Source organism: Periplaneta americana, chromosome 7 (genome assembly GCF_040183065.1).
Source record: "Periplaneta americana isolate PAMFEO1 chromosome 7, P.americana_PAMFEO1_priV1, whole genome shotgun sequence".
In the NCBI taxonomy this organism is placed as follows: Eukaryota; Metazoa; Arthropoda; class Insecta; order Blattodea; family Blattidae; genus Periplaneta; species Periplaneta americana.
In genome coordinates, this window is record NC_091123.1 from 26,646,509 (window position 1) to 26,671,601 (window position 25,093).

The 25,093-nt window shown below is 33.1% G+C and overlaps 1 protein-coding gene and 1 non-coding gene across 8 annotated transcripts in view; one reads left to right on the forward strand and one right to left on the reverse strand.

The window, feature by feature from the left end:
• LOC138703000 (protein phosphatase 1 regulatory subunit 12A-like) overlaps positions 1-25,093 on the forward strand; it is a 227,099-nt gene that overhangs the window by 82,459 nt on the left and 119,547 nt on the right. For 6 of the 7 annotated variants that reach the window (XM_069830483.1, XM_069830481.1, XM_069830487.1 and 3 more), the window contains exons 8-11: positions 8,436-8,525; positions 13,098-13,177; positions 14,921-15,050; positions 18,841-18,964. In XM_069830483.1, the coding sequence (XP_069686584.1) occupies positions 8,436-8,525; positions 13,098-13,177; positions 14,921-15,050; positions 18,841-18,964 (424 nt within the window). The remainder of the gene's footprint in view (positions 1-8,435; positions 8,526-13,097; positions 13,178-14,920; positions 15,051-18,840; positions 18,965-25,093) is intronic. The other variant, XM_069830484.1, reaches the window with a different exon arrangement.
• TRNAN-GUU (transfer RNA asparagine (anticodon GUU)) lies at positions 21,956-22,027 on the reverse strand. Its single transcript has one exon. It is a non-coding gene; the product is annotated as a tRNA-Asn (tRNA).

Sequence of the window (25,093 nt, forward strand, 5' to 3'; positions counted from 1 at the left end):
AATGCTGAAAAAGTGAACATAGAGAAAAATCATCTACATTCTGAGAGTATGAAAAATTGTAAAACCAAACACACAGCTTCATGACTGTATGAAAAATAATACAAACTCTACCGCCAAATTCGAATTGTTATGACATGAAAAATATATAAAATTGACAGAATGTGACTGATTGGTACTTGCAGAACTGCACTTACGGTTTAAAGAAATAGTTTCTGGTCAATAAAAACTCAGCTAATTAATTAACCAAACATCATAGAGACAAAACTGATATATTTTTTAAAATGAGGAAGTTCAAGCTTTCAGATGACATAAAAATAAAAAAGAATCAGATTTTTTAAGGAAAATTAAAAATTAAGGATAGTTGAATATCTTAAATAAAATGTGATGAGCCTGAAATATATTAGGAGAGTGAAAAATAAATAAATAAATTCTAGTGCTCTATGAATTATTTTAACTTTTGTTGTGTCTTCAGTTTTTACTTTGAAAGTTGTAGTATCGATTATTATCAAATCTCTAAAACAAGTATTGGTATCAAGTATCGAGAAAATGTGGTATTGGCCCATCTCTTGTAGAAAGTAAATTAACCTTTTTAGTTGTTTGTTTTAAAGTACAGAACAGAAACCATCTGACTGATGTGTGATTTTCTTTGGATTATTTTTAAGAAATATAGTAGCAGCTTGCACGTGCCTAGTCTCTGTATGAGAGATTCAGGATCTGTTTGAATGCTAGATATATCTGTGATAAAAAAAAATTAAGCAACACAATGAATATTATTGATGTTTAAAATAATTATAGAATCAGTTTTAAAATGCTTCATTTTTTTGATAATATTTTCATATTTAAAATAATAATTACTTTGGTGACTTTGCACCACGTCTAGTAGGCATTTATATTTAAAGTACAGCAGCATTTATCAAACTGGTCTTTGGACCCTAGCAGGTCTCAAGATGCACCTTGGTTAGTGGTAATTTAGAAGTTTTGGTTAGCAAAGAAATTAATTTCAGTCGTGTATTGTAATGTCCCTTTAGTGTCTAAACTGTCACAGAAGGCTGGATTCGAATCCTGGTCAGGCCTGAGATTTTTCAGAATGTTCTCATTTTCACGACGTCATTCTGCCAACATTTCTCGATTCCATCATTTCCTCAGCTTTTCACTGATCACTTCAGCAATGAGCAGAAGAGGAGACATGGATTGTCTGCATGTCTCTTGTATACATAGTTAACCTTAAATAAGTATATAATACATTTTCAATCTTAAGACATATCAACTTGCAAATGTTTATTTGCTATTTAATAAAATATATGAACGTTTTCGCCGTTTGGGGCATCTTCAGATATAACAAAAAACATATAATCTGGACCTATAATAATAAATTATGCAAATAACAAAGAATAAAGAACAATGTACAGTATGTATGCAATACATGAGATTCATGAGCTTTATGTAAAATATGACATAATACAGGATAATTATTGATATAATCTTTAGATTTTGAAATTGAATTGGACGGATGTTTTATACATATAGCTCATGTTACAAATAAAATATACAATTATGATTAAAATTTGTCAATAATGTTAAAATTTTAAAATTTATAATGATTGATAAAATAGATATTTTAGTTGAGGATTGTCATAGGATATACGATAATTTGCGTAGCTGATGTTCGTGTGTTATGTATGTGTTTCATCTGAAAATTGAGATGGAGAAATGATAATAAGTGCAAAAATATATACGAGTTGTTATATAGAGAGACAGATAATTATTATTATAAGACTACTTACTGAAAAACGTTTGCTAATGAACTAATGTTATTTTATGTTGGAGATTGCTGTTTTAATTATCTGACTTGGTGACATCTTATCTATTTTATCAATCATCATTATAAATTTTAACATTATTGACAAATTTTAATCATAATTGTATATTTTATTTGTAACATGAGCTATATGTATAAAATATCCGTCCAATTCAATTTCAAAATCTAAAGATTATATCAATAATTATCCTGTATTATGTCATATTTTACATAAAGCTCATGAATCTCATGTATTGCATACATACTGTACATTGTTCTTTATTCTTTGTTATTTGCATCATTTATTATTATAGGTCCAGATTATATGTTTTTTGTTATATCTGAAGATGCCCCAAACGGCGAAAACATTCATATATTTTATTAAATAGCAAATAAACATTTGCAAGTTGATATGTCTTAAGATTGAAAATTTATTATATACTTATTTAATAATTCACCAGGCATATTGAAATATAAAAATGAATTGTAAAAAAAAAAAAAAAAATAGTTAACCTTAGCACAGTTGGCTGATGTGAGTGAGAATGTGCCTGCTATTGTAATATGATAGCAGCATAGATAGGTATTCACACAAGCAGCAGACTTACCCCTCTTCAAATACGTATATAGTACTTTAATTTAAAATGTTTAAGGGATCATCAGCATATAAGTTGATAATCATTGTCTTATTACCTTTAAAATGAACTTCATCAAACTCGTGTAAATTTGGCAGGAGGGTTCTCTCAAAAGATTGAAAAAGGACACTCTCACTGTTTTCTGCCATTAACACTAATAGTGATCTGAATTCTAAAACATTCAGTTTTTTAAGTTTATGCTTCAGACATGTTATATGTAATGAAATAACTCTTGAGCATGTACTTTAGGGTTTCAAAATATTTGTTTTAAAAATTGAATTAGAACAGTGCAGTATTTCATGGTAGTTAGCAGATATTATTTTCTTTTATTCATTGATAGTTTTCTGACCAAGAGCAAGTTTTTCACTGCAAACCCAGCATTCTACCGTCTTCCCCATTTTCCACCTTTCTCTTAGCCTCTGCATGTGATCCATATATCTTAATGTTGTCTATCATCTGACATCTTCTGCCCCAAACTTTTTCCTGTTCACCATTCCGTCCAGTGCATCTTTCAGTAGGCAGTTTCTCCTTAGCCAGTGGCCCAGCCTATTTTTTTTTTTTTTCTTCTTTAAAAGGTTCTTATTTCAGAAGGTTATGAATCATAATTACCGCCCTTGCAATAGCAATGAAAATTACTTTATGCTCGACCATGCCGAAATGTAGTAATTATACACCTGGTAGCAGCCCTTTAATGGACCTTATTAAAGTACACCTATTCATTAAAGTTCAGTTCTTCAACCAATCAGAAAGCGCCATTATAGCAATATGAAAGTGCAAGTATCGATTATTCTCGGATATGCAATCGAAAGACAACTAGCAAAACATCACGGAGGCTGGAAATCCAATACTGTTGCAGAAGGTTATGTTCTGTTAGCGTTAATTGTAAGTGATATTCAAACAAATTCAATTTGTCATCTCGTTTTTCAATGTCTAAATCAATTTCAATGTTATATCAAGATTAATGTTCATTTTACTCTCTAGATTATATCAAGGTCAATGACATTTCTTCCTCGGAAAAAATCAATACTTTCGCGTCTGCGCACATCTCACAATTTACGAGATTGCACAAGGTCAGTTCCCCTCTCCAGTCATATAAGAATAACATGAATACTTCTGAATAATTTCAAGTTGGAAATATGATCGAGCATAAAAAGTCGTATGAAACTTGCCTATAATGGTAATTAAGACGCTCATATGAAAATTATGAAACTCGCTTGCGCTCGTTTCATAAACATACTCGCGTCTTAATTACTACCATTATAGGCTCGTTGCATAATGTATTATTATCTTACCATATTCTCTAGTAAATAAACTCCATATGATTCTTGCAGCAAAACTTTCTTGGAGCATGTAACCATGGAAATGTCATTGTTTCAGTATTGAGCAATAGTACGATCAATACCTTAGCATAAGAGGAATCTTTACTTATAGACAAGTAAAATATAATTAGTCTAAATTAAAATTTATCTTTATATGAGTTGTTATATATCATACATTAGTTTTTAGCCTGGTGATGTATTTGGCATTAACTAAAATTACTTATTATAATAAAATTTTAAACATGATACACATCTTTTCAAGTAAATTGATTCATTTCAGTTAATTTCCTGCTCGCATACATGGTAGGAATAAGTTCGCTAAATATGTGTGCCCAGCTTGCTGTCTGCACTTGTTCATGTGATGCACAAATATAAGCTTGCGATGGAGCTCATCTAGGAAAGATAAAGAAGACTAAATGTGGCCCAAAAGATTATTTTTTGGCTTACTCATAAGTGGACTATTTTGTTCACCTCAATTAAAAAATAAATAAATAAAAGTTAACTTCTAAACTGAGTGATTTGTTTGACTTCCTGAAAACTTGATATGTTTTTCCCCAAACAGATAAGTTCTAAACTGTAATAAATAGTATTATATCAAGAGCAATGTAATTAGCTGTTTCATTATTTTCTGTAGTTTGACTGTCATGCTTAAGGGTTCGGAAGTTGCTGAGGGCAATGATTTTTAGCAGGGCCTCATTCAGAAGGGAAGTAAATCTGGCAAGTCCGTTTTATAGATTTATACAAGGTCGATGAATATTGTGAAAGATGCTGACAAGGTTGACAGTATTAGATATCCAGGGCCAAACAAATAGCCAACAGCCTGATACTGGGTGTTCATTTCAAAGTGTGTCATGACGTCACCGTTGATGAGTCAGCGATTTGAAGCGAGTTTCAGCTTTTGTGTCAGAGAAGTTGCCTATTAATCAAGGCGTTCAAGCTGAACTTGAGAACATGTATGGTATAACTTGAACGTCGTAACAACAGATGGCGGTCTGTACAGTCTGTGTGCCACCATAACCTCTTTCGAACTGTGTTTTGCGCGGCCAAGTCGTACGCAGGGTATTTATTATCATCGGTTGCGTACGGCAACATTCCACAATACAAATCAAATGCTCCATGTCCATGTTGACTGTCGAAGTTAATGTCAACAAATACGTAAGTAATCGTCTTAACCCTCTCATCATATCCCAACAGTAAGAAAAAACTCACCTCAGTACATGTTTCGAAACAGTTCACATTCCTGCCACTACTGGCATTACCATATGTATCGGTAAGTACTCTTTTGAATGAACGCTGTACTTGCTAGGCAACTTCTCTAGCAGATAAGTAATACACATCTGCGGAAATGTAGGAAGATTGAATTCTCTAGGCTCATCGACTAGCCACATGACGGCATACAGCGAGCCATGACACACTTTGAACTGAACTCCCAGTATACGTAAAAGCTTCTATTTGATTAGAGTTTTAACTTAATCTGACCTTTGTGTATAACACAATTTCTTAAGATTTTCGCTTATAGAGAGAAAAGTTGTCAGTGATAGGAAAAATCATTACCATTTTATTGTTCTTGTAATTTACTATTATAACTTAGCACTTGGTGTTAATGCACTCTTTCAAAGATGTCTTTCACAGCATGCTTGTGAGAGTGCACTTTTAAAGATTTTTTTTCTCACTGTGAATTACTCTTCAGTTTTTCTGTGGAAAATAGCTGCAGTATCACTAGAGGTTAGCATATTTTTGGATTGTAAATGGTAATTTCTTTCATCAAGCTCTAGTTTTGCATGCATAGATCATAGTGATTAAATCGTTCAGAATGGTTGAATGTTACTCTCTTCATAAGTTTAGAGGCTTACAGATGCAGACCTGATGAAGGGTGGTGGATTTTTAAAGACACTAAAAAAATGTTTAGTACGATTTTTTTTTCTTTTTTTTTTTTTTTCAGAAGAAACAAAAAGATTGGAATTTCATGTTATAGATTTACAACACTTCTTATTATTGAGTAAGAGGGCTGTAGACAAAATTTGCCGTCATTCATGCCCTTATCAAAATTTAGTTCTCCTAGACATTATCCCCATCTATCATTAGTGATATTTGCTGTTATTAGTGGTTTCTTAATTAATTGCCATGCTTGTTGTAGCAGATTGAACCCCAGCTGAGAGCAGAGGGCTCTTACGGACAGTAAAAATCTTAGCATCACTTTCTTTTAAAGGGATATAACATCAGATGTGTTAACATAGAAACACAGAATCCTGACCCAGGAAAAATTATAGATCAATGAAACTCGAGATGTTTCTGCAGATCAACATTTTATGAAACTTCAAAAACTTGTGACGGACAGACAAAACAGTGAAGTGCAATAAACTTTCAAAGATTCCAGTATTTAAAGAAATATTTGAATTTAGGTTGGAGGTAATGTATTCTGTCTTAGGTACCCCCATCTCATAAACGGAAGTCCTTTGCAATGCCAGACTAGCATATTCCAAGGAAGTCTTAATTGCAAAATAGTGGAAGAAAAAAATTGTAATTGCAATTGGCTAGCTGTTTGTTTCATAAATCTACACACCTACTCGTTACAATTAAATTTTCTGCAAGCTGTGGAAAGCGATAATTTCTGTTCCTTAAAAACACTTGTAACTGAGGACCATTGTAGTAGACATTTGTCTATTAGACAACATGACAAGAAAATTTTTTCACCTGTTGTCCATTCAGTCAGGTAACTCTGCAGCACATCTTTATGCAAATGCTTCGTGCATATTTTTTTTCGGAATTTAGCAAAGAAAAATTGGGGTGCATGCATTATTTGAAATAAGGTCGGTACTGCTTCATCTTAGATACTGGATCCCATTATACTATAGCATTGTCTGGCCTCACACCTCGGTCTGTGCGACATAGAGTTGAGCAAGACAATTCTTTTTCAGAAGTCGATTCCAGTGGTTCAATAATGCATTATAAATCGATTCTAATGACTTGTTGACGATTCTTCCCAGTCTGCGATTCCAACAATTCTTTTGTATCGTCAATGAATGACTCACAGGACTCTTCTCTTTGCAAGCACGGGTAGAACAAAAATGTTCTACATCTCTCGCATAAATGACATGAGAGGTGAGACATTGGATGGTCTCCTTCTGATTGACTGGAACCATTCATCATGACCTCCATTACTTACTTACAACTGGCTTTTAAGGAACCCAGAAGTTCATTGTCGTCCTCACATAAGTCCGTCATCGGTCCCTATCCTGAGCAAGATTAATCCAGTACCTACCATCATATCCCACCTCCCTCAGATCCATTTTAATATTATCCTCCCATTTACGCCTTGGCCTCCCCAAAGGTCTTTTCCCCTTAGGTCTTCAAACTAACACTTTATATTGCTAGATTCACCCATACGTGCTACATGTCCTGTCCATCTCAAACATTTGGATTTAATGTTCCTAACATGACCTCCATTAGTCTACAAAATTATCCAAGATAGTATTTCCTAATTTGCTTTTGTAAGATACGTCTACAATAATGTGAAGATACGTCTTTATATAGGATTAATTTCTAATAAATAAAACACAAATTACAGCTTCCCCCCCCCCTTCTTAAAATTAGGGTGTGCAAATTATTTGTTGACACGGAGTATTCACATATATACGGTATTTATAATGGAGAGAGCACATGTTGGATTAAGTTTTATCCGGGCATTTAAGTGTTTTACTGTTCTTTTATGGCATATATTTACCATCCTAGCAACTCTGCAGCCTCAGTAGTTGAAAAAAATCATGGGATAAAATAGTATATATTTACTTGAGATTTATCCAGTTGTTTGCAGTAGCAATTCATAAATGACTTCATAGGAAAGGCAAATCTTCCTGGTTTCAACCAATAATATCCTAGGAATAAATCATATAAGTAACTCTCAAATATAGAGGAAATTAAAACTCTAGGCATTGTACAAAACCCAAAATGATTACATATGTACAGACCCAGAAACAATATTTGGGCCACCTGAATTTTTCATGTTCCATACTACGCATGTAATAACTGGAACTTGGAAAATTCAGGTGGCCCAAATTTTGTTTCTGGGTCTGTACCTTTCACAGTCTTCTTGGGTGGCTAATGGCTACATACTCGCCATTTTATACAAGATTCGCAGGTTCATGTCCAGAATTAAAAATCCTTAACACATTTTCCTTCACAAGGAAAGTGAAGTTAAGTTGTGAGGCCTTCTCTCTGCTGCTCTGTGAATACCTCAATGACTGGAACATAGTCACCAGATTATGCATTATTCAAAATTGTTTCTTTGAAATTAAAATTTAGGAATTTGAGCTGTAGAGCATTATGAATTCTCTGATATTAAGTGAGTTAGGTTTTATTATTATTATTTTTTTTTTTTTTTTGCATCTAATAATGTTTAAATTTACTTACAAATATTAGGTAGTCTTTTGCTTCCTCTTTCGAGATTAAGTGTTAGTGCATTTCATGTTTAATAGTAGACGTGCATTTTTTGATGATTTTTTAAATAACATAATTCAAAATCTGTCGAAGTCTACATGCAAATTTAAGGTCATTCTGTACAATAATTTAATTTAAGTTGTGCAAGAAAACGAGTCTGGAGAAGTGAGAGAGGAAGTAAAATAAAGGCTTAATATGTGAAGTGTGACAGGAATTTCAAGCACTTCTCTTGCTTGCATGCTGCTGTAGAAACTCAAGAGACCGCAAGTGAATCGAGTGAATCCACAGATGATTCTGAAACCTCTAGTGATAATGATTCTCTTAGTAGTGATAATGAAGGTGAGTGTGGCAGAAGTGCATGATCTCAGCACCTTGCACCAGGATCGTTTGTTGTGTATGTAGAGGCCTGTTTGATATGTGTTGGTATCATGTCCAAGAATGTGTTTAATGTTTTATATGAACACTAATTTTGTGTTGTTGTGATCATATTTTATTCCTAATCATCATGTTAATACTGACCTCACTAAACCTACACAAATCGCAAATGCTTGTAACATTTCTTTAATTAACTAGAAAATGTACATCTTTGTAAGAGAATAACCTAATATTGAAAATTCATGCAGTTGTTTCTTAGTGTAATACTGGTGACAGACTACAGTACTAATCATGATTAGCACTTATAGCGATCAGGTCCGATCACAATTACCGAAAATGTGGTGACACACTAGGTCCCGTCTGGTCAACAACTGAATTACCATAGAGGAAATAATTTTCTCTATGTACATACATATATGTTTGTTTCCCTCCTGGACAACACCTAAGTTCATACTTTCTTTTGATGTTTGTTCATTGTTTTTTTTTTTCCTTTTTTTTTGTTGTTTCTTGCAGCTTGGTATGGGAATTTATTTGTTAAAATAATTATATGCTTTACAATGTAAACTGATACAATTTATATCATTACTATTCATATTATTTTGAAAAGAGATTTTATAACCTATAAAATTTATATTATTTTGTAATAAAACATATTTTTAAAATCAAACCTAATGCTAGCTTCGTAATGGAGACTGAAATTGAAAATCTGAAAAAGAAACAGTTTCAGTTTGTAATCCATTATTTATTGAAATGAAACATCTTTCAGCAGCCTTCTATTGTTTTATATATATATATATATATATATATATATATGTTAATATATTTCTTTTTACTTTTCTCACATCTGCATTAAATTTCTTCACTACGTCTAATAGTAGCCAAATTCATTTTTTAGCCATTCATTTTCGTTTCTATTTCATATAATACAATGGAAGGGGTAACAAAATTCCACAGCAGAAGCTATCACGACTTCCTAAATAATATAAATCAAGGTGATTCAAAACCAAAGATTACTAAAATGTTACTTTCGTCCACTGGGCCGTGCCTCAGCACGATTATCTTGTTCTGGAAACAGGATTTAGCTCCTGATCGTGATTGGGACGGTGACACACTACAAACCCGATCGCGATTAGGTCGATAATTGCGATTAGTGACTGTAGTCTGTTACCAGTATAATAGTATAAAGCCAGCAGATGTTTATAATAATGACATTGTAATTGTATTGACAGTCATTCTTGGGGTCTAGTAGTTGCCATGCTTGTTAAGTCCGAAGTTCGTGGTTCAAAACCGAGCTGAGAAAACTGGATTTTTAAGAGACAGTAAAAATCATTAACGTGTTTCAGTCACATTGGAAGTAAAATCAGAGATTCCATGTTACAGATTTAATACAAATAAAGTAACTCTCACTAAAGGCTGGCTGTCTGTTCCTCACTCCACATTGTCTTCATTGAGAGTGTAGATATCAATATCAAACATTCCACAAGACAGCAACAGCTTCTCATAGACAAAGCAGGAAACAAAATGGATAAATGTAGTATTAGATCTCTAGTGTTTCAGTATTTGAAGGACCAAAAAGAAAGAAAAAGCCACTAATATTAAGTATTTACATTTAGAGTTGTAGAATTAAATTGATATTAATATATTCTTATAGTTGAGTAGATTGTGATAAACTTGAGAGCTATCTTTATTGTTATTGTACAGATTGAAATTAACGTAATTCAACAGTCATATGTTAAGAGATGTCTTGACTAGTATTAATTACTTCAGTAGTCAACGATTACCATAGATAGTGTCTCCATTACTATAGCTGTAGTGCTGTCATATAATTTTCCAGCATTGTGAAAAGAAATGAAAACTACTTTAATAAAGTGTTTATGGAAACTATGAAAATAAAAAGTGGAAACGTAAAACTTACTTTATGCATGCAATATCATAGTTGTACTGCACCATTCTGATACGTTATTTCGGAATTCTTTCTTGTTTTAATGTGTTACACCACATTCAAAATGTTATCACATTGGCATGTACCCCCTGCACCTGTAGTAGCATTGACTCGCGCACTTTTTTCTACATCCTTTTTTTTTATCTGTTTTATTGACGAGGGAATTTCATGAGCTCATGCCAAAACTTCCCCTCAAACTGCGTACATTGTTAGATCTTAGCAGGTACACATAGGTACAAAAAATTAGCTGCCCATATTACATGTAAGGTTACAAAATTAAAGCTTGTGTAACCCCAGGATGTCAATCAGCTGGCAAAGCATGATGAGTATGAAGCTCATCTGACATGTTGCGTGGCAGCACAGGCATTTACGAAGAGTGGAAGCCCACCTACCATCTCCAAATAAATATGTACTACTGTTTCTTAATGCAACATTCCAAGTAACATTTTAGATTAAGAGTATGGGCAGCTATACTCCTTTTTATGTGACTTAGATCACAGAGGGCACAATATTTTTACCCAGAACAACACAAGTCATTCACGTTTAAACAGTGTTGCCTCGTTTTATTAAGACTCGGTCACTATTAATGGTGGTAATTTAAATATTACACATGCCCAGACAAAATATTGTAGCCACGAAGAAGATGAGACATATGAAATCAATCGTGTGAAAACGTTATAATTTTATTTATTTATATATATATATATATATATATATATATATATATATCTGCTATAGAGAGCTGGGTGCACTGTTCAAGAGGAAGTTTCGACTTGAGCTCATTAACTGTTCTAACTGTTCCCTTGTCTTTTAAGTAGTGTCTGATCAAAAAATTAAGAGCTGTAGCCTACACTTAATAAGAGTACTTTTAGGTTAGTAAAATCATACCTCAAATGATTAACACAAATAATTGTGTTGCATTCTTTAAGATATGTTGCATATAAATGCTATTTCTTTAGATGTAGTCTGATCTTCAGAGGCTCTGTATTGCTGTTACTGTGAGTAAGCAGCAAATAAAATGTAAAATTCGAATTACTATGAAATTCATCCATGAACTGGTCATTTGCGCAATATAAAAGTCTTCTTTTTTAGAATTAAAGACATCTAGAAATTGTTTTGAAACACAGCAATTAATGACAATTACAAAAATGTGTATGACTTGGTCTATTAACTTGGAAATTGCAGGAAGTCGGAGCTGTGAGAAAGTTGAACTACAAAATGTATAATAATTTTATTAATTCAGAATTTTATTTAAGTTTACATCACTGTCATATCACACATAATTTCTTTATATCTTTTCTAATATTGTAGAAAAAATCAAGAGAAAAATTAATAGTACTGTAACATTTTTTTACCTCATACCTTTGGTGTCACATTTTACTAGAATGCATCTTTGGCAAATTGAAAGTAAAACCTATAGTGTAATATCTGCACGTTAGGGTATCCAGTATGCTGTTCGTGGTTTCCTTTGTAGACTGTTGTACATGGGTGTTAAACAGGCATGGACCTTCCTTTCCTTTTAAAGATATGAAATGTGAACATTTGCTTCATAGTGTTGTCTGTGTTTAAATTTCTTTGGCTGCAGATCTATCTGTACACTTATTACACAATATAATTTTGTTTACTGACATAAGAAGGAATCTTATTTTACATTTCATCTTATAAGAATTGCATAGTTACGTGAATTATATTACATTACATTTTCTATAATTAAATTTATTTACATAGGTATAGGGAATGTTTTATATCAATAAAAAAATTCAATTATACATTTCACGCAGTTATTTTACATTAAACTATATTTTTCTTGTGATGAAGATTTTGAATTTTGCAACCATGCATTTAAATTTTATTTTTCCAACGTTTTGTAACTGGTACCTATAAATGTTCAGTCATCAGGATAGTGTTACTCAAGGCATGGAAGATCACCAACTCTCCAGTTACATTATCCTGAATACAGAATTAGTGAGTAATTCCGAATTTTTAAGGAGATAAAATTTGAACACGCAGTTGCGAAAATCAATCTTTTCCACAATTAAGTCGTCAAGAAAGCTTAAAATCTAATTTATCTCTCTGGTTCGTCCCCCTTTTCCCTTTCTGTCTATGGTAGTTTTCAGCATATCTCATATTTTTTTAATCCTTACATCTGATCTTTGACGTGAAATGTCTACAATCAACTTCGAGAAAGGGAAAATTGTAACTTTGGACATGAAAGGTTTTTCTGTAAACTGTGACATCACTTGTGTTATCATGAAAACAGGAGTGTAAGATGAACTTTTTGTTTATGTGGTTTTCTATGCAGTGTGTCTCCCTCCATTCTCCATTTAATGTGCCTCGAACTATCTCACAAAGTCTGTGTCACTCCATTATCTAATTATTGGGTAGTTTTCATATACAGTATTATTCATCTTGCTTGTGTTAATATTATTTATACAATCCTCAAATCCATCTTTACCTAACCTAAAAATTACATACCAAGAATAAAGATGTTTCATGCACTCCAAGAAATTTCATAAATCACCTCTTAATTTTTCTCATGTTTACTGTGACATTAATACAATTCATTTGCTCAGTACATCAATTTTTGTTTACAGAAAAGAAGAACAGGGTTAACAGGGATGAACCCTCAAGAATACCCATTGTTCCAGAAGTCAGCAAAACAGTTCCTAATGCAGTAAGTAATTATAATTTATTATTAATTTACTTGTATATATTTCAAACCCTAATTTAAGTAGTAGTAGTAATAATAATAATAATAATAATAATAATAATAATAATAATAATAATAATGCTCATCAGTGAATGCTGAATTTGAACTTTTTCAATGATATGAATGTATTTAATTTGTGATTTTACTTTGGTCTCATCAGTATATTTTTCTTTCAAATGGTACCCTCATCTTGTGTCTAATTCAATTAAGTGTTCTTGATTTAATTTTTTATATACCTGTATATGGTTGATGTCCCACACCATAGTGTCGTGATCTGGCATCATGTCTTAGATTAGCATTATGAAATGAGCATTTGTTTGGGTCTTTGTGGCAGAAGAAATTTTCTCATGAAATTTCTGCTAGTATTGTGAGATATTTGATTGGATGATTGTCCATTCCTGTCGAGGTATGTGGACATGAGGATAGCAGTTGGTTGATAGACCTTGTCCCTCTATGGACTGTCGTGCACATTATTATTATTATTGACTGTCTCCGTAGTCTGTTGGTCAGCATGCTGGCTTGCAGATCCGGAGATCCCGGGTTCGATTCCCAGGCTTGGCTCCCAGTGAGTTTTTCTTGAAGAAGAAAAATTACCTGGGTGTCTAGAGTCTGGAAATTTGTATGAATGTGTGTGTGCCGGGTTTATATTAATTAACCAATCATCAAAATATAAAATATATCAGGACTGTCGCTGGGCAGTAACCTGAACACACGTTTCAGCATCATATTGTTGACAAGTAACTCAATCTATTAGCACAACCATAAAGCATCTAATAGATGCTATAGAGTTACCAACAACGAAAAAAAAAAAATATATATATATTATTATTATTATTATTATTATTATTATTATTATTATTATTATGTAATGTATAGATATCATAATTTCTTTCAATTCTCCAATCTTCTGTAATCCAGTTTCCGATGGGTTTAAATGTTGTTTGCTTGTTTGTTTCAAATACTCTTCAATAGTGATCCATTATCTTACATTAAGTTCTTATACATGTATAAAAAAGTAGAAATAAGCAGTTCTAATTTTGTGGTTATTTACTTAGGGGAGAGTCGGGTAGTATCGGACATCAGGTAATATCGGACAGTGCATTTCTTTCATCCAGCACCATATGGTAGTACCTGAATGACATTGTTACGTTTCTTTATGCGACATCACAGAAGCGTAACCATGTCAATCAGGTACTATCATCGTGTGGTAGATGAAAGAAACTCACTGTCCGATATTACCCGATGTCCAATACTTCCCGACTCTCCCCTATTGTGTGTTGTAGACAGATTGTAAATGTGGCATAAGTGTTAAATAAAAAAAAATTTATAGTCATAATTTTATTTTTATGTGGATATGTTCTCTATGTGCACAGTATATTCTGTAGTTAAATGTATATTGACCTAGTTGTAATTTGCCAAAAATGCACTTATACAGACTATTTCTAGATTTTTTTTTATACTGGGTTTGCAGTGAAACCTATCCTTGGGCAAAAAACTATCAATGAATTAAAGATCTTGCCTAACGTAGAATATTTTGTAATAGAGCTATATGAGATTTTTTATTTAATTTTTAGTTTCTTCAAGCAAAACAATAACATTTATATACCAAAATAATATAATTTCTCCCAAGTTTTGCACCGCCTTCTGTCATATGTTTAAATATTTAGCAAAAACAAGTTACTCTGTGATGTGTGTTTCTGTACTCAGGCTCCTATCTCACAAGCGAAGAGTGAGGCAGAAGATCAAACTCTTCCAACCTGGAAGCGTCCTGGTTCTTTCAGAAATCGTGTTACTGACGGAAGATTAGAACAGCCTCCAAATAAGTCATTAACCTTACGTAAGTCATATACAATGTTTTTTTTTATTATCCAATTTAATAAACCCTATTTCACCCTGAGGTATATTAGGGTTATAGTTGGCATCAAAATACGTATTTTATAACCAATAAACAATAGTAAAGTGATAACATAAAATAGTGGTCACAGTTACAATTTACATGAATTATGTAGAAGCATGCACATTAGTGAAAGAATGGCTCCTGTTAAAGATTAATGAGATGTTTGAGGAATAATCAATATAAAAGGTATACAAGAATGTCTAACCGTTTCAGAGTAAATCACGATCTTAAAAAGATAATCAATAGTAGATTAATAAAACGAAGTTTCACTTTCACTTTCAAATTAATACTTAATTCATGAACAATGAAACAGTTAAGAGTAATAAAGAGATATTACAAGCAATGATTTATGGTTACAAGTTACATACATGATTCAGGAACAATTACAATAATTAAAATATAACACAAGTAATGACTTACAACTAACGAATACCGAAATTCTTGAAGGGCAATATATAATGTTAGGGGCAATACAAAAGATTTAAAAACAAATGTAAACAGTAAAGTAAAGGAATAGTAGAAAAAATTACTTAAGATTACAAATTAAACACATTCTTTTTAAAGCAATCGGTAACAACAAAGAGATACTAATAATAATTCACTGACTGTAGTTACAGATTAAACACATTATTTTAAAAAACAAACACGCAAAGGATTAATAGCTATTTTCAGGCATCATTCAAAGGGACCATGATTGTAATTCACATTTTCTTGACGTTATTTCGTATATTATTTTGTGTTTCAATCTATTTCAATTTGTTATTTTTCACTGTAACAACAAAATAAGTTTCATAAAGCCTCATGACATTTCTCTATACTTATCAGTGGCGTAGCGTCAATGTAAGCTAAAAAAGCTTAGCTTCCCCAGTTAATAATAATTTCATAATAAACCGGCAGTTTATGGAGAAAATTATTTATTAATTTTAATAGAGTTTATATTTACGCGTTAAATATTGTGATGCGGCAGCTCAGGATGATTTGTGATGCAGCAGTAAACAATAAGCCTGCACACACCAGCTTCCAAGCAGACTGGTTTCTTCTGTGTAATCCACCCCGCAGATTTTCCATCCCTTTCTAACTAAACTACCCCAGTCGCAAGGCACGCAAAAAGCTAGCTTTAACATTTAAAATAAGTAGTTTCTGAGTTATCCCTTTTCGTCAATGGAGTGTTAGTGTGCATTGTGGCTGATATAATAAATAATGAGCCAAATAACAGTTCCTGACACTAATTTACTTGAATTTTTTTAGGACAATTATATTATCAAGACTGACTTACGAACAAAAGTGTGATCTAAAAAACAAATGACCGACTACCTTGCTATCAATGAAGGACACAACCAAAACACAGATGCATAGTTACGTAATGATACTAATACTGTATCTATTGACCGTTAATAGATCTATTGTGATTTCTCTAAGTATGACGGGGAGTGAGCTAATGTTATATATGTATACGTGTCTATTTGTTGAGAGATATGTGTAAACCGTGAAATCATATTTTACTACTTATCATTTGAGGTCATACCTTATTGGTGTTACGATGTTCCAACCAATCTTCGACTGCTGACTTGAAATTGATTACTATTTATTTTAATACTGTATTTTTGTAATACGTTTTCTCATATTGCATGAAAGACAACTTGAGTTAGCTTTCCCTGCTCAAAATTTCATGCTACGCCACTAATATTTATTGTATCATGGTACTCCTTGTCAATGGCAACCTGTAATGCCGTTGACAAAGAGTACCGTGATACATATACATTTCAATGTGTTTACACTACAGCTGCTGCTCTTCACCTCTGTGTAATCCCAAGAATAAATCCCTGACATTTAGTGTGATATTCTCGAGAGATATAGCTGCTGTAGGCCGTTATTTCACTATTTCTACATTATAAACTTATCTCGACATACCTAATTTTTTTCTTACGGTCAAAAGCTTGTTTTAAGACAGGGCAAGTGGATTGCCCTTTATATACAATACATTATTCCAGTGATTAGCCTATTCAAATGTATGGAACAACTTCCTCAACATCGCAGAATCCCTCATGTCAGAAATTTTCTTGGTGTCATTACAATCATGCATCATGATAAGCAGCATGCTAGTGACTGATTAACTTGTTCAAAATTTCAATATATTTTTACTCCAGACTTCAATTCCTTGCAAATCTACATATGAACATAGCCATTTTCATACCTCTTTAGATCAACCAACACAAAGAATGCCCATTAGAAATACATATGCAAATGTGACTAATTACGTTTCATTGTGAAACATTTTTGATACTAGGAAGCAGTGGAAATGTTTGTGTATATCTAATGCTCTGGATTTAACAATGAAGTCATCATCCTTCTTGCTTCCCAATATTTTGATGGAAGGTCCACAAATGTCCTAAGAGTTTCACAATTAGCCAGGTGCTCCATCTCCATGTCCTCTTCTCTGGTGCACAGTAAGCATTTAGGTGAATTCAGTACTCCAATACGATGGAGGTGTTTACTGAGGCAATCATGACCAGTAATCAATCTAAACATGGCCACGGCAGATTTTCGAGGTAGATCAGGAATTAGTTTTGGATCTTTGAATGATTCTTTCCATTTTGAATTTTGATGTTTTGCCTGTTCGCTGTTACTTATTCTTTTTATGACTCGTTTTATTGATTCATATGGGAACTTGAAATTTGTTTTTAAGTTGATTTTAGTTCCTTTCTTTCTAACATATCTGCTTTCTTGTTACCGTTCAGTCCACAGTGGGCCAGGATCCATTGGAAGACCACTTTTTTATTTAGCATTTGAATTTGTTTTACCATGCAATGAATTTCTATTACTTTTTCCATTTTAGGGGATGTAGTTGAGCTGATGGACTGGATTGCAACTTTGGAATCAGACAGGATGACTATGTTTTTGCACTGGTTTAGCCAAACAAATACATTTTGAAGTGATGTATAAATGGCTTCAACTTCGCCATCAAAATTTGTTGTGTACTTGCCGACATTTTTATAAAGAGAAAAGTATTGACAAGTAGCTCCTGCTCCAGCTCCTTCATTTTGATCCATGAGAGATCCATCAGTGTAAATGTACAACCAGTTCTTTTGTGGATATTTTCTATTAATTGTTTGTAGGGCAATGGCTTTTGCTACTTCTGGATTTATATCTTTTTTGTTGAAGACTTCATCAAAATCAAGGCAGCAGTCTACTTTGAAGTTATTAAGTGGATTATATCGAGACATCAAGTTTTCCTTTTCACTTGGTATTTCTACCTCTTGGAAATGTAATAGAAACCAAGAAAGTCATTAACCAAAAATTTTAATTTTAGTCATTATTTTCGAAGTGACAGTCATCCTATGGGTTGAAATAAAACAAAGTGAAGTAAATTTAGCATATTCATAAGTTCCACTGTTGTTACTTACTGCAAATTCATACACATAATAATACTGCACAATCCAAAATTTAGTATATGCAGTATGGAAACAAACTGTAGTGGAATCTTTAGAGTTGGTGTTAATGCATATTTCCTTGTTGTGGCACTGATAATCTCTCAGTAAAGCTTCTTACCTTAGGAGAAGAACGGTAAATGAACTTAAGTACACCTGTAATTGATGTATTACTTTAAATATTAAGATTTTGTGAGCAGTTAGAATTTAAATGTTTCAATATCATGGAGGTTTTTTTCTCGTTATTAAATTCTTAAGCATCGCATTATCATCTCTGTTTATTTCAATATTATGTTTATCAGGAATTGGTGAGAAGGAGGCAGTGTCTCATAAGGCCACTACACCACCAGGAGCAGAGACTCGAAACAGCTCTGACACACCAGAAGTTGTGTTGAGGAGAACACATAGCTTTGAGGCTGATGAAAAGTAAGAAAGAACACTTGTCTCTATTCTATATAACAACCTGACCTGGCATTGCTTCAGCACACTAACAGATCAGTTTTTGTGTTTGTTTGCTTGAGACGAATGTTAATTTTCTTGGCTTAAAAACAATGCACTAGACTGCATACACTTAAAGGGCACAGTAAAGGATTGTTGTAGAAGTAACATTAGGTTTGAATGATTACAGATATTTCTCTTTTTCTTCATAGCAAAATTTTATCAACACTTAAAAGCATAACATATTTCCTCTATTGATAGTCATCAACTGTATCTAAAATCTTCAAGAAATCAGTTAATCTAAATTCATACCAATAGTAAGCATGGAATAATTCGATAGTTTCCATTCGATAGTAGCCATATCTAACGCAGTCAGCAGGTCACATGACAGGATATGAATTCGTGGAAGATGGCAAGCCAGCTGTCTTCAAATACCCTCCTGGAATAAGATAGTTCGATAGTTTCCATTCGATAGTAGCCATATCTAACGCAGTCAGCAGGTCACATGACAGGATATGAATTCGTGGAAGATGGCAAGCCAGCTGTCTCCAAATACCCTCCTGGAATAAGATAGTTCGATAGTTTCCATTCGATAGTAGCCATATCTAATGCAGTCAGCAGGTCACATGACAGGATATGAATTCGTGGAAGATGGCAAGCCAGCTGTCTCCAAATACCCTCCTTCGTTCCTTAATGTAACATCCCAAGTAAGCTTTCACACCCGAACAGTTGGTATTGGTAGCTATTTTTTTATATTTTGTCTCCCGACTGTAGAAATGTGTGTGCGAAGTTTGAGGGGAAGTTTCGACTTAAGCCCAAACAGTTCCCTTGAGAGAGCAGTGAGGTTTTGAGGACAAAGTCCTTAATTTGACTTCTGTCAAAAGCGAAATATAACTAGGATACCCTTGTCATAGTTTTACAGCACGCGATTCTGTCTCTGAATGAAAGAGTTCCAGATAAAATTTACCAACTTTTTTTTTTTCGTGTCAAAATCTGGAGGTAACTAGTGGGTCTATGTGAAAGGTGTAAGTGCAATGGGTTAGTCCCATCTTCCATTTGAAGTCCATACCATCCATATATTCTTCAAGAATAATTACTGGTACATTCTTACCATGCTCCATCAAAGTCAGTTGGTAATGCATCATTAAATAAGTGATTTATGTTCTGTTTGGAAAGACATAACCATTCGTTACCAACTGTGGAATAGCTCTTGGTAATACTCAACATATAAGTTCTATTCTTTGCTTTCCCTGTTACATAGCTCTGAATCATTGGATGTTTCTGTAACTGTAACATATTACAAATACCTTAAAAAAAAATTCTCCTCATATTGAATATTATTACTATGACAGTCTTAAATCAACTTTATCTTTTTATATATATACAATTAGTTCGTCAAGGAATTCCTTTTCCTGCCCCTTACAATGGCAGCATGGTCCATAACTTTGCTGTTATTTACCCCCTCTAACGTGTGGCTCATAGATATTGCTAATGCCAAAAAGTGTAGACCATTTAGTTTGTCGAAGACTATCCGGAGTGCAATTTGAACTTATGAATAATAATACAGAGAATTTTGGGACGTCACAAGGAAACTGGAGTACCCAGAGAAAATCCCATGTGTTGCCTGAACGACAGGCTTGCCCAACACTAGTTGTATATTCAGAATGGATCAACCGAGATTTGAACCCGAGCTCCCTGGCTTATAAGACGAGGATGTTAGCATTGATCCACCATGGCCAAGGAAAAAATATGAAAGCTTCTAGTCTTCCTTCTTAGGTACAAGTATAATTTTGATCACGAACCATATTTGTTCCACTTTTGTTCTGCATATAAAAAAAAATACATCTAAATGAAAGTTTCATCTTACTTTGAAATTGCAAATGATGGTGATATTTTCGTGATTTTCTTAATAGTGAAGATTTGATTGTTAGTGATGTTGAAGAAATAGTTGCATTTGATGATTTTAAATGAGGCTAAAGCAAAATGTATAATACAGAAAATCTCTCGATTCTTGTCATGGAGGCCAGGAGTGTGCTGGTAACTGTTGACGTCTTATTACCTTATAATATAATGCAAGTCCCAATATGAGTTGTTTTCAACATAAATCGTTTTGAAGCCAGAAAGTCTAGTAAGGAATTCCAAATGTTTTGTGCATTGTATTGAGATATGTAAACATTCTTGAATAGTTTCTCCCATTCTCCTCAGTTGAAGGATGTTGAGAACTATTTCAACATTAGGACGAAAGTTTCTCAACTATTGACAATTACATGTATGTATTCTAGGAAGAGAAACTTAATTTACTATGAAGGTCAAGGCAAAAGCGAACTTATTTAGAAACAGATATTTGGAATTTTCCACCATTTCTGTATTGATCTCCAACATACGTTTTCTAAAGCATCAGGCCTTGTTCTGCTTTCGTAGAGTCACATCATGATTGTTTGACTAAAGTTTTAGTATTATTTTGGCTTCAGTTCAGTTAAGTCTGTTAAAGAGTGAAATCTAAAGTGTTGATGGATTATACTCTCTTCACTCACTATGTATGTATTTCACTTGTAGTCACTTTTGTTGTAAACAGTATTAGGCTAGTCAGAAATTCACACATTACTCTGTGCCATCTTAACAGAAGCATTTGTTTCTTAATGAAAATCGGTGATAATGTGAAAGATTTAGATGGAAATGTATCTTTAGTTATTTTTATAATTTAAGTGATTTAAGTAGAATATATGAAATTCTTTAGTTATTTTCATATATTATAATGACAGTATGCCTTTGAAAGAGATTATCATTCCCCATTGGCTTTTCTCCCAACTTACCAGAGTGTTATTTCGTGGTTTATGTAATTTTTTGTGAATTCTTAATAGAAATGTCAATTGTGTCAAAATTAAAAAAAAAAAAAAAAAAGTGAAAAAGATGTGCAAATCAAGATTTCAGGTATAACTCCCTGTAAAGTTGATTTGAATAATTTCGAGGGAAAAATTGTTCCCGAGCCGGGTATCGAACCCGGGACCTTTGGTTTAACGTACCAACGCTCTACCACTGAGCTACCCGGGAACTCTAACCGACACCGATCCAATTTTTCCCTCTATATCCACAGACCTCAAAGTCGGCTGACAACCGTCAAGCAACCAACTTCGAGTGCACACTAACTCCGTGTGACTTAAATTGTGGTTTTCTGTTAACGAACAGTGACGTGTATTATGCAAATCAAGATTTCAGGTATAACTCTCTGTAAAGTTGATTTGAATAATTTCGAGGGAAAAATTGTTCCGGAGCCGGGTATCGAACCCGGGACCTTTGGTTTAAATCTGTGATTATAGGCAGTTATCTTATATTTTTATGATTAAGGGAAAGATTATGATTACTTATTTCATGTTTTCATAGTTTCAAAGCATACCATGGGTATGTAGTTATTTCTTACATGTCATAGAATTCCCATTTTTACCTTTTTACAAAATAATACAATTCTTAGTGGAAGATATTGTTGATGCAATGTAATCATGATAGTGAATGGGTTTGAAGTCCATTTACTGAGCCCTTTAAGCTGTTCTGTGTTACATTCTAAAACCTTTTTATAATTGGTTTTACTGAAACTTTAATGTTATATTAATATGGGATGTAATATAAAGAATGATGGTGCAAACTCTGCGGCAGTGTAAGATCCATTTGTTGGAGTATATATTTTTGGAATTTCTTGAGGGGATACATAGTATTTAAAAGTTGCAGTCTCTGCTCATTATTTGATATCGACACATCAGAAGACCAGATTCTTTATAATGTAATTTGTGCCATTAATGACTTATTGTGCATTATTAGAGAAGCATTGTGACCTCACGGATTAATGGCAGACATGTATATGAGTTGGAAGTATTGTGCACCTTTTGACAAGATTCTAGAACATCAGGTTGAAACACTGGTGGTTCCAATTGGAATTTCTGGTGAACAAAGATAAATGTTAGGCAGACTATAATGTTGTTGTTGTTTTCTAATGCCAGGCGTTTGACAATAAAGTCATTTGACCTCTTACACTCCAATACTTTTCAAAGATATTATCATGGCCAACCACTGAAGCACAAATTTTGAGGTGTTCCGAATCCATTTCTCGGTTTGAATTGCACAATGGGCAGATAGGGGACTGATATATTCCAATTCTATGCAGGTGTTTGGCCAAACAATCATGGCCTGTTGCCAATCTAAATGCAGCTACAGACGATTTGCGTGGTAAATCGGGAATTAACTGTGGATTATGATGAAGAGAGTTCCATTTTTTCCCTTGAGATTGTGCTTTCAAATTTTGTTTGTTGAAGTCTAAGTATGTAGATTTAATCAATCTTTTCACAGAGTAATACGTAGATTTAGTAACAGGTCTGTAAGTAGCAGTGCTGCCCTTCTTTGCGAAAGCGCAGACTATAATGTTAACTCCTGTTTCCCATGTCAGACTTACACCAATTTTCTAATTAATAATATACATAATAATTGTCTTCATTATTGAGATTATCTTCGATGGTCTGGTGTTTATCATAATTGCTTTTGCTATTGGATTATATTTTGTGACTTTCGACTAGGCTGAGAATGAAGAATTAAGCAACAAATGAAAATACTAGACATGAGTTCCTTTGGAACTGAAATAAAACTAGATTTCATATTTTGTAGATTTACAGTATACAAGACGAGCCTGGCCCAGGCAAAATTACTGATTAATTGTTCTTAGAAATAATGAAAAATAGTAGGTCTTCAAAAGCAGCAGAAATGATTTAGATAATTTTTGTCACTTAGTGATCGTTGGAAAGTTAACATTTCGGCTACAGATTTATTATTATTATAGATTTGTTCATTCATTCATTTATTTATTTAGTGTCAATGTTGATGCCGTTCATAGTGAAAGTTTTTAATAAAATGAAAAATATCAAGCAATTAATTATAACGGTTGTTTTATATATACAATATACAGTGAAACCTCGGTAAGACGCTCTTCAAGGGACCGCATAAAAATAGTGTATTAAACAGGACCACGTATTAGCAAGTGTAGGTCATTTTTGGATTTTTTAAATTTTAACACAAAGGTATGAATCAGCATAAATATTTGTTGAAGAGATTTAAAGATTAAATGCTGTAATTATGCTAGATAAAACACACTGTCTCATCAATTAAAGTACCCCTTTATTAAAAAAGTCAAAAATTGTTTTCTGTCTTGCACTTGATTCAGTACTATGAATAATTGCATTTTCCACATGCTTTAAATCGGAAGTGACATCAATAATTTGACTACTAGAAACTTTAATGAATCTATAAATCACAGACACCGCGGCAAGGTCTTCTTTGCGAGAAGGATTTAGAATGTCTATCTCTTCCACTTCCACTTCCTCTTCATCAATTTAAAACTGCCAGCAAGAAGGACAGGCTCTGAATACAGTAATCTTGCAGGTACTCAAAGATCGCATTCCATTCTGTTGTATTCACCAAATAAAGACTCCTACAAATCCTTGAATATGCGAGCACTAGTGGTAAATGTAGAAGTCCAGGAAAATTTTTTCAGTATCCTTTAAAGTACAATATTTTAGAATTTTCATCAGATGAAAGAGTGTATTAAGCGGTGAATTTTACATGGTTATATATAGGGATGTCAAGGGACCATACGAAAAGAACATATAATGCAGGATACATAACAAACAGACGTGTATTATCGAGGTTTCACTGTACCTGTGCGCATTGTTTAACACAGAAAATCTTGAGCTTATGAAGAAAGAAACAATTCGTTATTGCAAACAAATAATTTTATATACGTAACTTTTTTTTTTTTTACATGTGAGTAGAAATATAAAATATCTGTGAGATAGAGCATATAATAAATACATTTTTCACAATCTGTTCATTTTCTTCTTAAGGAATGTCCAGAAATCCATTCCACAAATGGGGGCATGTGATAATTATAATACAGAAATGGTAATATGAAATAAATTCTTAACTTTGACTGAAACTTGTTCTCAGTACATATTTTCTTTATGAAATTACTTTTTGTTCCGTTACATTGTAGAAAATAAAATAACAGTGTGCCGTTAGAGATACAGTATGTATTGTATGACTTTATAGGAATTATTCAAGTATGTTGTTAATTCTTCT